This window comes from Strongylocentrotus purpuratus, unplaced genomic scaffold, assembly GCF_000002235.5.
Source record: "Strongylocentrotus purpuratus isolate Spur 01 unplaced genomic scaffold, Spur_5.0 spur5_scaffold_14, whole genome shotgun sequence".
Taxonomy (NCBI): Eukaryota; Metazoa; Echinodermata; class Echinoidea; order Camarodonta; family Strongylocentrotidae; genus Strongylocentrotus; species Strongylocentrotus purpuratus.
The window spans coordinates 13,790,424-13,803,234 of NW_022145599.1; the positions used below are offsets into that span (position 1 = coordinate 13,790,424).

The 12,811-nt window shown below is 39.5% G+C and overlaps 2 protein-coding genes across 2 annotated transcripts in view; one reads left to right on the plus strand and one right to left on the minus strand.

Moving 5' to 3' along the window:
- LOC100889618 overlaps positions 1-12,811 on the minus strand; it is a 58,365-nt gene that overhangs the window by 45,156 nt on the left and 398 nt on the right. Inside the window, exon 2 of the mRNA XM_030985079.1 lies at positions 2,372-2,491. Coding sequence (XP_030840939.1) covers positions 2,372-2,491 — 120 coding nt within the window. The remainder of the gene's footprint in view (positions 1-2,371; positions 2,492-12,811) is intronic.
- On the plus strand, positions 5,032-9,457 carry LOC105439785. Its single transcript, XM_030984253.1, has 2 exons — positions 5,032-5,231; positions 6,292-9,457. Exon 2 carries the CDS (start codon positions 6,416-6,418, stop codon positions 9,341-9,343), a length of 2,928 nt encoding a protein of 975 aa, XP_030840113.1. The 5' UTR covers positions 5,032-5,231; positions 6,292-6,415; the 3' UTR covers positions 9,344-9,457.

Below are 12,811 nucleotides of genomic sequence, written 5' to 3' on the forward strand. Positions count from 1 at the left end.
ATTTTATTTTAAATCTAAATCACAATTGTGATATTCAGTCAAGTATTCTTTTACAAGTAACGGACAATGAAAAATATCTTTGTCAGATCTATAACTTTCTGCATGATATGTGTTCTACAATAGTTTATTTGGGGTACCTACATTTTTTTAGCACACTTGCTCGTACGAAGTGTAATAGGCCCGCATCTCTAGTTCTGTCAATATCTCTTCTTTGTTCCTCTCTTGGGTTTGTAACCAGCATGCCTTCATCATCAACTGTAGAGAAGCATCATCCTACATAAGAGAAAACAGTGTAGGCACTTCAATTATTTGATAATATTGATAATAATAGATACATATCAACCATAATACATCCTATAAACAGACTTTCATTGATCTTATTTTGTGTTCTTCTTTGTCTTCGTTGCTCAGGAAGTGAAAGGACCACTTACAAAAATAAAAGTAATGAGGGGTCCTGTGTACGATGTAGTGCTTGAATGTGCATTAGACATCGTTCTTCTACACAAAGGACCTCCTGTAAATAAGGACAAATTCCCGTTGTAAACAAAGAAAGGAAAGATTAATATTTGTTTGCTAAGTGCAGAACTAGAATAAAATATACCCTCAACTATATACGCTTGCAACATAAACTTAGTTCCATTTCCTTTTTAGTGAATTAATAGGAGGTTGTTTAATATTTGTGTGCTAAATATCCTGAAAATTTTACCTGCATAGGACTTTCAGCTTCATCTTGCAAATATAAGAAATGCTGTAATGTCTACTCATCAGTTAACTCCTTCCAGCTCTTCTTCAGTTTCAATCTGTTGGAACAAAAAGAAAAGAAAATCAATATGACAATCAAGGAGTCCCTTTCTTCTTACCAAAATAGAAATAGATCTAGCATATAAAGCTATTGTTCATGTCATGGTTGGCTTAATTTTAATATGGTGTGGAAATCAACATTCCTATTTAATTGACCACAGTACAAAGTAAAACTAAATGAAAGATTTAACTTTTGCTTCAAAAAGTGCTTTATAGGGCCTATGAATATAAAGTAGTCTTAAGTAGAAGAGGTGGACTACATAAGTAAACATAAGTGTGGAATAGGGGTCATCTCTTACACAAAAATAGATTTATCAACATGAACTGCACAGATCTAGATCTAGATCTAGAAATAATAATAGAGGTCTATAATGACAACTTGACAAGCAAGCTGGACCCACACCAAATCTAAATGTTAAATAAACAAATCCTAGTGTTGTTGTTTTTTGAATATTTTTATTAATAAGTTCCAGGTTTTAACATCTAAATCAAATAGGATTTGGAGTTGTTTGAGATAATTTTGGTCCAAATAAAGTTGACACGCACCGCGTATCGATGAAGCCACTGAGCGAACGGATGGCACTGATAAGTGATATTGAATAATAGATCTAAGTAAACCATCAGACTAGTGTTCACATCTACTAAAGATTTTAACAAGAATTAATCCACTTGGATTATCAAAAAAATCATGCTTCATAGATTATTTTAAGGTGTAACGTTAAATCTAGATTTAAATTCAATCGATGATTAGTAAATTAGATTCATGATGACGATCAAATCTGAAATAAAACCTGATTAGAAAGATTGATCTTGATGCAAATGAGCACCGAAATTCCCCGGGGTGGGCCTGCCGGAACCCCGGGGCCCTAACTGGAGTACTAGGGTGAAATGACGGCAAACCGCAGTCAAACTGCTTCATGATGATGAAAATCAAAGTACAAATTCAAGAACAATATTTTCCTAGTCTTTTCCCAAAAAAATTGTTGAGAACTGTCTCAAAATGTAACAAAATTACCGTAGATCACGAAGACTATTGCAGCTTTTTCAAAATTGATGACTAAATTCACTTAATCTACTCATATTTCAATCAATTACTTACCCATTCACAATTAACTAAATCTTCTCAGCTTGTGCGAGTAGCGTCGTGTTTAAATCTGCACAATTAAAGTGACGCAATGAGGTCGAATATATCATCACATTTCTTGAACGATACTATCGATAAAAAACATATTCATGACGCTTTTATCCAATCAAAAAGCCGCCTCAGGTGCCTGTTTCGTCTTCAAATGATCTAAGAGAGGCGGAACCTAATCCCAGTCGTGTAATGGTTTCCGCGCGTGCTTTTTTCCGTCTAGTAATTATATTTAAACGTCTTTACTTATAACACGAAGCTCACTGAAAATGCGCAGGACTTTGTCGCGAGCACATGCCCGGTCATTTACTCGTGAAAAAAAATCCGCGATGGCTTTTTTGCGGCTGCTTTAATGCCGCTTCATATCTGAACGAGCCTTAATTGCACAATCATACTCAATATCTATGTGTATAATTATACGCAAAAGTATCAACTTACGGACATCTAGTGGTACTTCGCAGTTTACTCCTTGCCAAGCTCCAACACACTCGCACGTGTATGCATCTGCGTACTGATCGCTACAGGCAGCTCCGTTCATACAGGGTCCGGAATCGCATTCTAAAACAGAACAAACAAACAAACAAATATGAGCTACTTTATATTACGCACGTGTGAATCCTCGGGAATGCTCAAGGCGTCCACAAAAATATTAGCGACTTTTAGAGTTGCACGTCGACACAGTGGACTGCTACGTTTGGCGTCCTTTTAAGGCACTGCTACAAAAGGACGTCACACGTAGCAGTCCACTTTGTCGACGTGCACATCTAAAAAGACCCTTTAACTACCATGGCTTTAGCCCAGCTGCCCTGAGGCGCTAAAAGCATTCGAGGAATAAATTCCTACTAGGTACCCATTCAGGCGCGCCGGAAGCAGTTTGGGATTGGGGGGGCAAACATTCCAGGGGGCTCACCTTCCGAGGGCAGTGACGTAATGAGAAAAAACGTTCGGAAGGGGGGGGGGGGGCAGACGAAAAATCTGCATCACCACCAGTCTTACACGTTACATGCAGGTCCCGCGGAACGTTTTTCAAAGTGAAGTATTAACGATCAGGTAGAGCGTAAATTGGCGTGGGGTCCAGCCTCGGCAGGGTGTCAAGGGGCTGAGCCCCCGGAAGCTCAGGGATTTTAGGTATTTAATTACGGTTAGATGAGCATCCAGGGGCCTCTTTAAGGCCATTGACGTGTTCCAGAGGGGGGGGGGGGAGCCCCCAGAAGCTCAGAGGTTTTAATATTTGACTACGGTCAGATGAGCAACCAGGGGCCGCCCTAGGGCACTTGGTGGGGTCCAGGGGGCAGGGCCCCCGGAAGCTCAGGGGTTTTAGGTATTGAATAATGGTCAGATGAGCATCCAGGGGCCTCTTTAAGGCCATTGACGTGTTCCAGAGGGGGGGGGGAGCCCCCGGAAGCTCAGGGGTTTTAGGTATTTAATTACGGTCAGATGAGCATCCAGGGGCCCGCCTTAGAGCCCTTGGTGGGGTCCAGGGGGCAGAGCCCCCGGAAGCTCAGGGGTTTTAGGTATTTAATTACGGTCAGATGAGCATCCAGGGGCCCGCCTTAGGGCCCTTGGTGGGGTCCGGGGGCGGAGCACCCGTCAGCTCTGGGGTTTTAGGCATTTAATTACGGTCAGATGAGCATTTTTTATGCCTTATTTGTGACATTGGCAGGTCACTTATTTTTTCTCTCCGTCTTTCTTTCTTTTTCTCTTTAACATACTTTTTCAAAAAGTGAGGGGGGAGGGGCTCGAGCCCAGCCACTTTGCAGACCATGTCATAAAGGCTTCTAAATAAGCGTATTTTTCGCCCGACTGTAATTTGGGAATTTCTTATTTTCCAACAAACGCATAAAAAGGTATGACTTTAAAAAAAATGGAGAAAAAATACCGGAAAATCATGTCATAATAGCAACATGTGTAAATCACTGGTATCGTATAGATATACCCCCCCCATCAGTACGCCAGCGTTCAGGGGCTCATGTCTTCTCACCCCTATAACAAAACCAAAAAAACAGACACGTTTTCCCATTCTCGCACAATATGTCCACGATATGCGCGTATCGCTATTATAAACCGTATAGGTAGCATGCGCAATGTTTATGAAAATTTAATTCCTGTGAACTTTCCTTTTCTTTGAATGGAATGGTATATGTGCTTTAATTCAGGTTTTTATTATTGTTATGTTCTTTTGGGTTAAAAATACAAACCATGTTTATTCCTTTACTGCTTTTTTTTTTTTTTTTTGGAGGGGGGGGGGGGGCGTTTTGGGGGGGCAAAAATGCGTTTTGCCCCCCCCACTTTTTTGACTGGGGGGGCAACTGCCCCCCCTGCCCCCCCCCACTTCCGGCGCCTATATGTACCCATTAACTACACCTTGGTGGAGAGCGGGACATGTAGATTAATATCTTCCCAAAGGATACTAATGCCGTTGCGGGACTTGAACCGTGAACCATATAATCCACAATTCAGTGGCGTTATCCACTAGACCACGACTCTTCCACAATGGCATTAATACAGATTTTCTCCTATTTTTCTTCATTCATCCAATCATTTTGCATGTAGATTATTCTGGAGATTTAACATACATGTACTAAAGCAAGAGGATATAACCCAAGAAATATATGAAAAAATAACATAAAACTTAATCATGTACTAGTTTTTAAGAAGTTAAGGAGAATAACAGCAATTTTCTTCTTAATTTCGACTATCAATCATTTTTTTTAATGACATTTTTCTTAAAGAAAAAAGGGCAACATCTTTTCTGGAAATGAATTTCATGTAACAAAAAGTAATTTCTGTGATTATTCTACAAGCCCTTTGTTATCAGTTTTCAGGGTCACCTGTCACTGCAAACCATTGTTTTAATAATTTGGGTGATAATGTGGTTCGATCATCATAAATAATTATAGATACACCGACATGTAAACATTTACAACATGGCCAAAATTTAAAAAAAGTCAATATCTTATGAAGGATTAGAGCTTTAAAATAGCATACCTGAAGAGATTGGAACAAAACAAGAAACAGAAATCCATTTTGTACCCTTTAATATTTACTAGAATGTACCAACATGTACGGCCATACCACACCAAACTCTATGAAAAGTAGTTGTTTCATTGAAACAGCAGTTTCTTTAATCATTTTTCTTGATCTGTTTTTTAAATGTTGTTTGAAACTTGAAGACACCGTAACATGAGTTTTTTTGCAGACACATTACGTTCCAGAGAAAGTCAAAGTACGAGTATTCCGGTGGGACGGAAAGTCCCCAAATTTGTCCTTTTACGTAGAGTTTACCGCCGCCCATAGAGTAAGTTTAAATCATGAAATACTCAATACTTGTTTAATGAAGGATAAAAATGTGTAGATTAATTCAATGTTGAGATATAAACTGTGCAAGATTTTGTGTCAACGTGTCAGATTAATTTGGTATGTGCGTACAGTTTCAAATAGGGCATTGTGCGCACTGTTAAGACTTTACGTCTATCGGTCAAGTGAAAGTTGTTGTTTATTTCGAAAAGCCGTAAATTCAGTGGAAATTGTAATTTAACGCAGAGACACAAAGTATTGCACAGATATAGTCAGAAGTGAGTGTAAATGGAGTGAGATATTTGATTATAGCTTATTTACATAAAAATGATGAAAACCAAGATTGGTTTTAAGAGTAAGAGTTAATTTCACCATGCATGAAATCTGGCTTGCAAAAAGTAGGTCACTGCTATTAGGGTCATTCACAAAGTGAAGTGTCTAGGACCTGATATTTAGTTTGTAAAAATACTGCATGCATATTGAACTTTGGTTGCTCATATGAACAAAGAACTTGGTTTATTTGGAGAAAGTAAACATGTACGTAACAGGCAATTTATGCAAGTGTATGAATTAAAAGGTTTAGTCTTGGCAAATTAAAGAATGCCATGCTATTTGTATAAATTCATAAAAGAAAACACTTAATGAGTGCGCATAAATTGTATGCAAATTTCTAAAGAATAATTTGGTCATTTGGTTGTATCAAAAGGAAAGGAGATTTACAAGTTTGATAAATTCTCATTTTGGCTGAGTTTGAAAATCAGCAACAGTTATTTAGCAAGGTGGATTGAATGCAAAGGAAGTCATGTTTGCTTCTGCGCATAATTATTTAGGTCAGTTGTGAAAGCCACTTTGACAGGTGTATGTGACAAGCTATTGGATTAAGGCGTTGCATGTATATGCACATGCTTGTGCTCTGAACATCATGGAGTTAATTTTTGGTTGAGATTTTTGGCAAGACATACAGTGAACCATTCAATGAAATATCTTGTGTGTAACTCTATGACTGAATATCTGAATGCTAACACCGGATTTTCTATCTGTATCTTCTTTTTTGATTACAGATTGAATAAAACAGTTATGCAATTTACAAGCGGCGTCCGGTCTCATTTATCGAATGATCCATCAATTCAATTCTTGAAGTAACCAGGGGTCACCGCAGAGTAGAGAGTTCCTGATCCATTCAAGATGACGGATACAAAATCCCTGAAGCTAAGACGTCGAGGAAAAAAGGGGCGTTTTACAAGATACAGCAACACCCTTTCCACAATTATAGAAGCCAGCAGACCAGAAACAGAAGTAAAGGAAGCACTTGAACACTTCCAATCAGCGTTTGAAGAGGTACAGACGGCACACGAAGAGTTTGCTGAGCAGATAGTTGATGATGCAGAATTTGAAATCGAAGAACGATGGATGAACGAAATCCATAGTGAGTTCAGCAGGCTAAAGATTGAATGTAAGCAGTACTTACACCGAGTAGAGCCTCAGGAAACATCAACACCGCCCCCCTCCAGTTCAACATCAACACCGCCCCCCTCCAGTTCAGCATCAGCACCTTCATCATCAGGTACGTCGTCTTTCAAGTTAGAGAAGTTGAAACTTCCAAAGTTCAAGGGAGATGTTCGAGAATATAACATCTTTAAGACAGACTTCGTGCATCTTTCCAGTATCTACACAGATAGAGATGCTGTCACTCTACTGAGAAGCTGTTTAGAGGGAAAGCCAGCAGAAATGTTGAGAGGAGTCAGTGACTATAAGGCTGCATGGAAGTTCCTCGATGCAATTTATGGAAGTCACCGGTTCTTAGCTGATGCTGTGCTTAATGACATCAATACATTCAGAGCATTGAGAGAAGGAGAGGATGGTCGGTTTTGCGAGTTGACACAGCTTGTCCTCCGGAGTCACAACACTATGAAAGATGTTGGACACGAAGCAGATATGGACAATCCCCAAGTGCTAGCAACGATAGAAAAAAAGCTGCACATTGAAGACAAGAAGGTTTGGTTCCGTCATCTAAACACGAAGGACTCTGAAGCATCCGTATCCATGCTCATAGATTGGATGACAGGGGAAATGACTGCAAGAATCAGAGCTACAGCCCCGATCAGAGCAGCAAAGACAAGTCAGCAAATACATCATATCAAGACTGAAGAGAGAGATTCAACAAGGCCAGATACAACCAGGCAAGACACAACCTTCCGTACCAAACTTCCGCCAAAGTGTTGGATCTGCCAAACAGATACCCATTGGGTTGATCAGTGTCAGAAGCTCATTACTATGACACAACCAGAGAGGCTTAAGCTAATGAAGGAGAATAAAGCCTGCTTCAGTTGCTTGAAGAAAGCAGGCAAGGACCACAGAATGAGTAACTGTAGAAGGAAAAGGCAGTGCAGTGAAGGTCAGTGTAGATATTTTCATCATCCCCTTCTACACTTGGACGAAAGGAGTAGCAGTGTAACTGTAGCATCCAACATTGCAGTTGCATCCAATTATGCAGAGAGAGAAGCAATGCTGCCAGTTCTTGAAGCAGCGATAATGGGGCAGAAGGGTTCCAGTAAGGTGAAGGGGAACGTCTTGATAGACTCAGGATCTCAAGTCAGTGTTATCAAGCAGTCCGTGGCCGATAAACTGAATCTTCAGGGTACTAAAACTGCTATAACAATCAAGAAGATAGGCGGACAGGAAGATACTGTAGAAACCCATGTCTACAAAGTTCCAGTCAAAGCTGTAGATGGTAATTCGCCAACTTACATGATACGAGCAGTAGCTCTACCCTTCATAAGTGACGTGGATGAAGTGGACGTTAAAGAAATAGCAGAAGTACTGAAAATCGATCATCAAAGTATTCATCGCAGAGGTGGAGATATCGACCTGTTGATTGGCATAGATCATCCTACCCTTCACACAGGTCAAACACGACAAGCAGAAAAGTTAGTTGCGAGAAAGTCCCCAATAGGTTGGGTAGTGTTTGGGCCTAATCAATCCTCATCTGCTACTAGCAGGGTCCTCCATGTCCAGTTAGCATCACCAGTGGACCTACCTGTATCAGACTTCTGTAACATCGAAAGGAAAGATAGGTGTCTAACACCACCAACAGCAGAGCAGAAACCTACGTTGTGTGTTTTCTCAGAAGCGTCAGAAAGCGTACATGTATATAGAACATGTGCTTATTTGAGATGGCAGCTCACGAACGGACAGTTTCAAACCAAATTCGTCACAGCTAAGTCGAGAGGAGCTCCCTTGAAAAGGCTCACGATACCAAGACTAGAGCTACAAGCATCAGCAATGGCAACCAGACTAAGTGCGCCGATCAAGAGAGAGCTGAAGTTGGATTTGGAAAGGACAATATATTTTGTCGACAACATGATCGCATTATCGTGGATCAGAAGTCAAGCCAGAAACTTCAAGCCGTTTGTTTCAGCCAGAATAGGGGAGATTCAAACTAACTCAGATCCACAACAGTGGAAGCACGTGCCTGACCCGTTGAACCCAGCAGATGACATTTCAAGGGGTATAACCATTGATAAGCATGAAGGTAGATTGAAGAGTGGGCCAGAATTCATCTGCTTACCAGAGGAACAGTGGCCTGAAGAAAGAGTTCAACCGGATCCAGTCGAGATCGACGAAGAGAAACGCAGCATCAAGAGAGTCCTCCACATAACTGAAGCGGAGGTAATAGATTGTTCAAGATTCTCAAGCTGGAGGAGACTTGTACGGGTAACGGCCTACATACTGAGATTTGTTCGCCAATTGAAGTCCAGAGTTCGGAAGAAGCAGGATGAAGCTACAGCAACCGACACATCGTTGACGCCAAATGAGCTTGATGATGCCGAGACCCAATGGATTCAACACGCTCAGAAATCGTTACGCGAGAGATTGAAGTCTGTGGATCTGAAATCACCGAGTCCGTTCATAGAGAAGGAAGTAGTCCGTGTAGGAGGGAGAGTCGACAAAGGTTCAATGTCATATGAAGATAAGCACCCCATTCTCCTACCGCGTAACCAACTAATCTGCTTTCTTATCACGTGTCATTTCCATGACAAGGGTCATGATGGAGTAGCGTCGATAGTGGCTAAAGTCAGAAGGAGATATTGGATCATAAGGGGCATAGGTTAGCTAAAACCATCAAATACAGGTGTGTTGAGTGTCGATCCAGAGTACAAGATCGAAAGTCAAAAGATAGCAGATTTGCCAACAGAGAAAGTGGCCCCATTTACCCCACCATTTCATTATTGTTCATGTGATTATTTTGGGCCAATTAATGTAAAGATTAGCAGGAACAAAACCGCAAAGCATTACGGGGTAATATTTACATGTCTCAATACACGAGCTGTGCATTTAGAGTTGGCCGTCGATTGTTCAACTTCAGAGTTCCTACAAGTGTTTCGCAGATTTTTCGCGATTAGAGGACAACCAGCCCGTATGTTTAGCGATAATGGTACACAGTTTGTAGGCGCAGAAAGAGAACTGCGAGAAATGGTGAAAGGTTGGAACGATCAGGAGTTGAAGGATTTCTGCGCTGAACGTGGAACTGAGTGGAGATTCATAACGCCTCAAGCGCCTCATCAGAACGGCACCGCAGAGTCGCTTGTTAGAAGTTGTAAAATCGCGTTGAAAAAAGCGATAGGAAGCCAAGTGTTGACACCGTTTGAACTCCACATGCCTACAAGAAGTCGCAAACTTGGTCAATCAACGACCAATAGGAAGATCGCCCAATGACCCAGACGACGGTGCGTACTTATGTCCGAATGACATGTTGTTGGGAAGGTCTTCTTCTAAGATACCTCAGGGTCCTTTCAAAGAAACTAAGAATCCTAATCATAGGGTAGAATTTGTTCAACGTATTGTGAATGAATTTTGGAAGATATGGAATAGAGATGTGTTCCCATTGTTAGTTCCGCGACGTAAATGGAACACAGAGAAACGAAATGTACGAGTTTATGACGTAGTCATGGTAGCTGACCATAACGCGGTCAGGGGCAAGTGGACAATAGGCAGAATTGTTCATGTCTATCTGGGTCAGATGGGAAAATTAGGAATGTGAAAGTGAAAACTGTAAGCACTAAGCTTAACAGACCAATAACTAAAATAGTGGTCATTTATCCATCTGAGGGATATGAAGTTTGAGTGTGATGTAGGTTAAAAGATAAGGACCATAATTGCCCTCATCTGGGCGGGGAGTGTGTTTCATTGAAACAGCAGTTTCTTTAATCATTTTTCTTGATCTGTTTTTTAAATGTTGTTTGAAACTTGAAGACACCGTAACATGAGTTTTTTTGCAGACACATTACGTTCCAGAGAAAGTCAAAGTACGAGTATTCCGGTGGGACGGAAAGTCCCCAAATTTGTCCTTTTACGTAGAGTTTACCGCCGCCCATAGAGTAAGTTTAAATCATGAAATACTCAATACTTGTTTAATGAAGGATAAAAATGTGTAGATTAATTCAATGTTGAGATATAAACTGTGCAAGATTTTGTGTCAACGTGTCAGATTAATTTGGTATGTGCGTACAGTTTCAAATAGGGCATTGTGCGCACTGTTAAGACTTTACGTCTATCGGTCAAGTGAAAGTTGTTGTTTATTTCGAAAAGCCGTAAATTCAGTGGAAATTGTAATTTAACGCAGAGACACAAAGTATTGCACAGATATAGTTAGAAGTGAGTGTAAATGGAGTGAGATATTTGATTATAGCTTATTTACATAAAAATGATGAAAACCAAGATTGGTTTTAAGAGTAAGAGTTAATTTCACCATGCATGAAATCTGGCTTGCAAAAAGTAGGTCACTGCTATTAGGGTCATTCACAAAGTGAAGTGTCTAGGACCTGATATTTAGTTTGTAAAAATACTGCATGCATATTGAACTTTGGTTGCTCATATGAACAAAGAACTTGGTTTATTTGGAGAAAGTAAACATGTACGTAACAGGCAATTTATGCAAGTGTATGAATTAAAAGGTTTAGTCTTGGCAAATTAAAGAATGCCATGCTATTTGTATAAATTCATAAAAGAAAACACTTAATGAGTGCGCATAAATTGTATGCAAATTTCTAAAGAATAATTTGGTCATTTGGTTGTATCAAAAGGAAAGGAGATTTACAAGTTTGATAAATTCTCATTTTGGCTGAGTTTGAAAATCAGCAACAGTTATTTAGCAAGGTGGATTGAATGCAAAGGAAGTCATGTTTGCTTCTGCGCATAATTATTTAGGTCAGTTGTGAAAGCCACTTTGACAGGTGTATGTGACAAGCTATTGGATTAAGGCGTTGCATGTATATGCACATGCTTGTGCTCTGAACATCATGGAGTTAATTTTTGGTTGAGATTTTTGGCAAGACATACAGTGAACCATTCAATGAAATATCTTGTGTGTAACTCTATGACTGAATATCTGAATGCTAACACCGGATTTTCTATCTGTATCTTCTTTTTTGATTACAGATTGAATAAAACAGTTATGCAATTTACAAGCGGCGTCCGGTCTCATTTATCGAATGATCCAGTAGTATACTATACAATACTATGCAGTAGTGTATTGCTACTTCATTATAAATACAATGAGATGAATGTCACACAATTTTACCTAATTCATTATCTAAATTTATATTCCACATACTAAGAATCTTGCTCTACGATTGGTCATGAGTAAATCACGTGATCAAAGATAGTTCGCCCATCATTGATGGGAGAAGCAAAAAGTTCGTTGCCCTTTGTAGATAGTACTACTATCTACAAAGGACAACGCACTTTTACTGAAGATAGAGGTACTATCTACAAAGGGCAACGCACTTTCACTGAAGATTATCCAAAAGCGCACTAAAACAGGCGTAATTAAGCGCGCATTACCAATGAGCGCAATTAAAACAAACACATGCGCGCACCGTACCCTCAAGGGGTTGGGTTATAAACTTTTTATTTTTTTTGGTGTGAATTTGGGCCTAGGTGTCTTTAATGTAGATGCATACACGTCCTTTACTTTTTGTAATTAAATTGTTTTAGATGTGGAATATAAAGCAAATAATCACCTTTTGTTTTCAGGCGATGGCAAACTATCACTTCCTCGTCGATCAGAATGTATACGCTATCTTTCCTCAGCTTCGCTTCGGAAAGATAGCTACATCCATATCGCCTCGGAAGTGATAGTTTGTCCCATCACCTTCACCAACGGTAATTATTTGCTTATTATCTCCATTTAACTTCAATTCCAACACCTAATTTTCTTTCAAATTTGCTCACGCATATACAGATTCAAGTTTCAATTGTTCACTTATCTCATTAACAACATTGCACTTGAAGTGAACGTGCCATTACAACAAATAGAAATTTTTTGTTGATGTCGTTTTTTAAATGCTGAATTCAATGCTATATAGTTAGAAGGATCAACGGGAAATATTGTACAAAAAAATAAATTTCAGACACGTAAATTTCAGGGAAGATAGAAGAGAGCAATTTCAATACCAAAAATAGTTGTAAATTTGTAAATTTAAATTAAAAGAATATAGTATAAGTTACGCAAGATTAAAACAAGAAAAAATGAAACGGTATTATGTGAACATGGAAAAGGAATTAAGACAATTGTGTTCA

What these genes read in the sequence shown, in the direction of transcription:
- LOC105439785 (XM_030984253.1), top strand. Translation starts at nt 6,416, where the DNA reads ATGACGGATACAAAATCCCTGAAGCTAAGACGTCGAGGAAAAAAGGGG.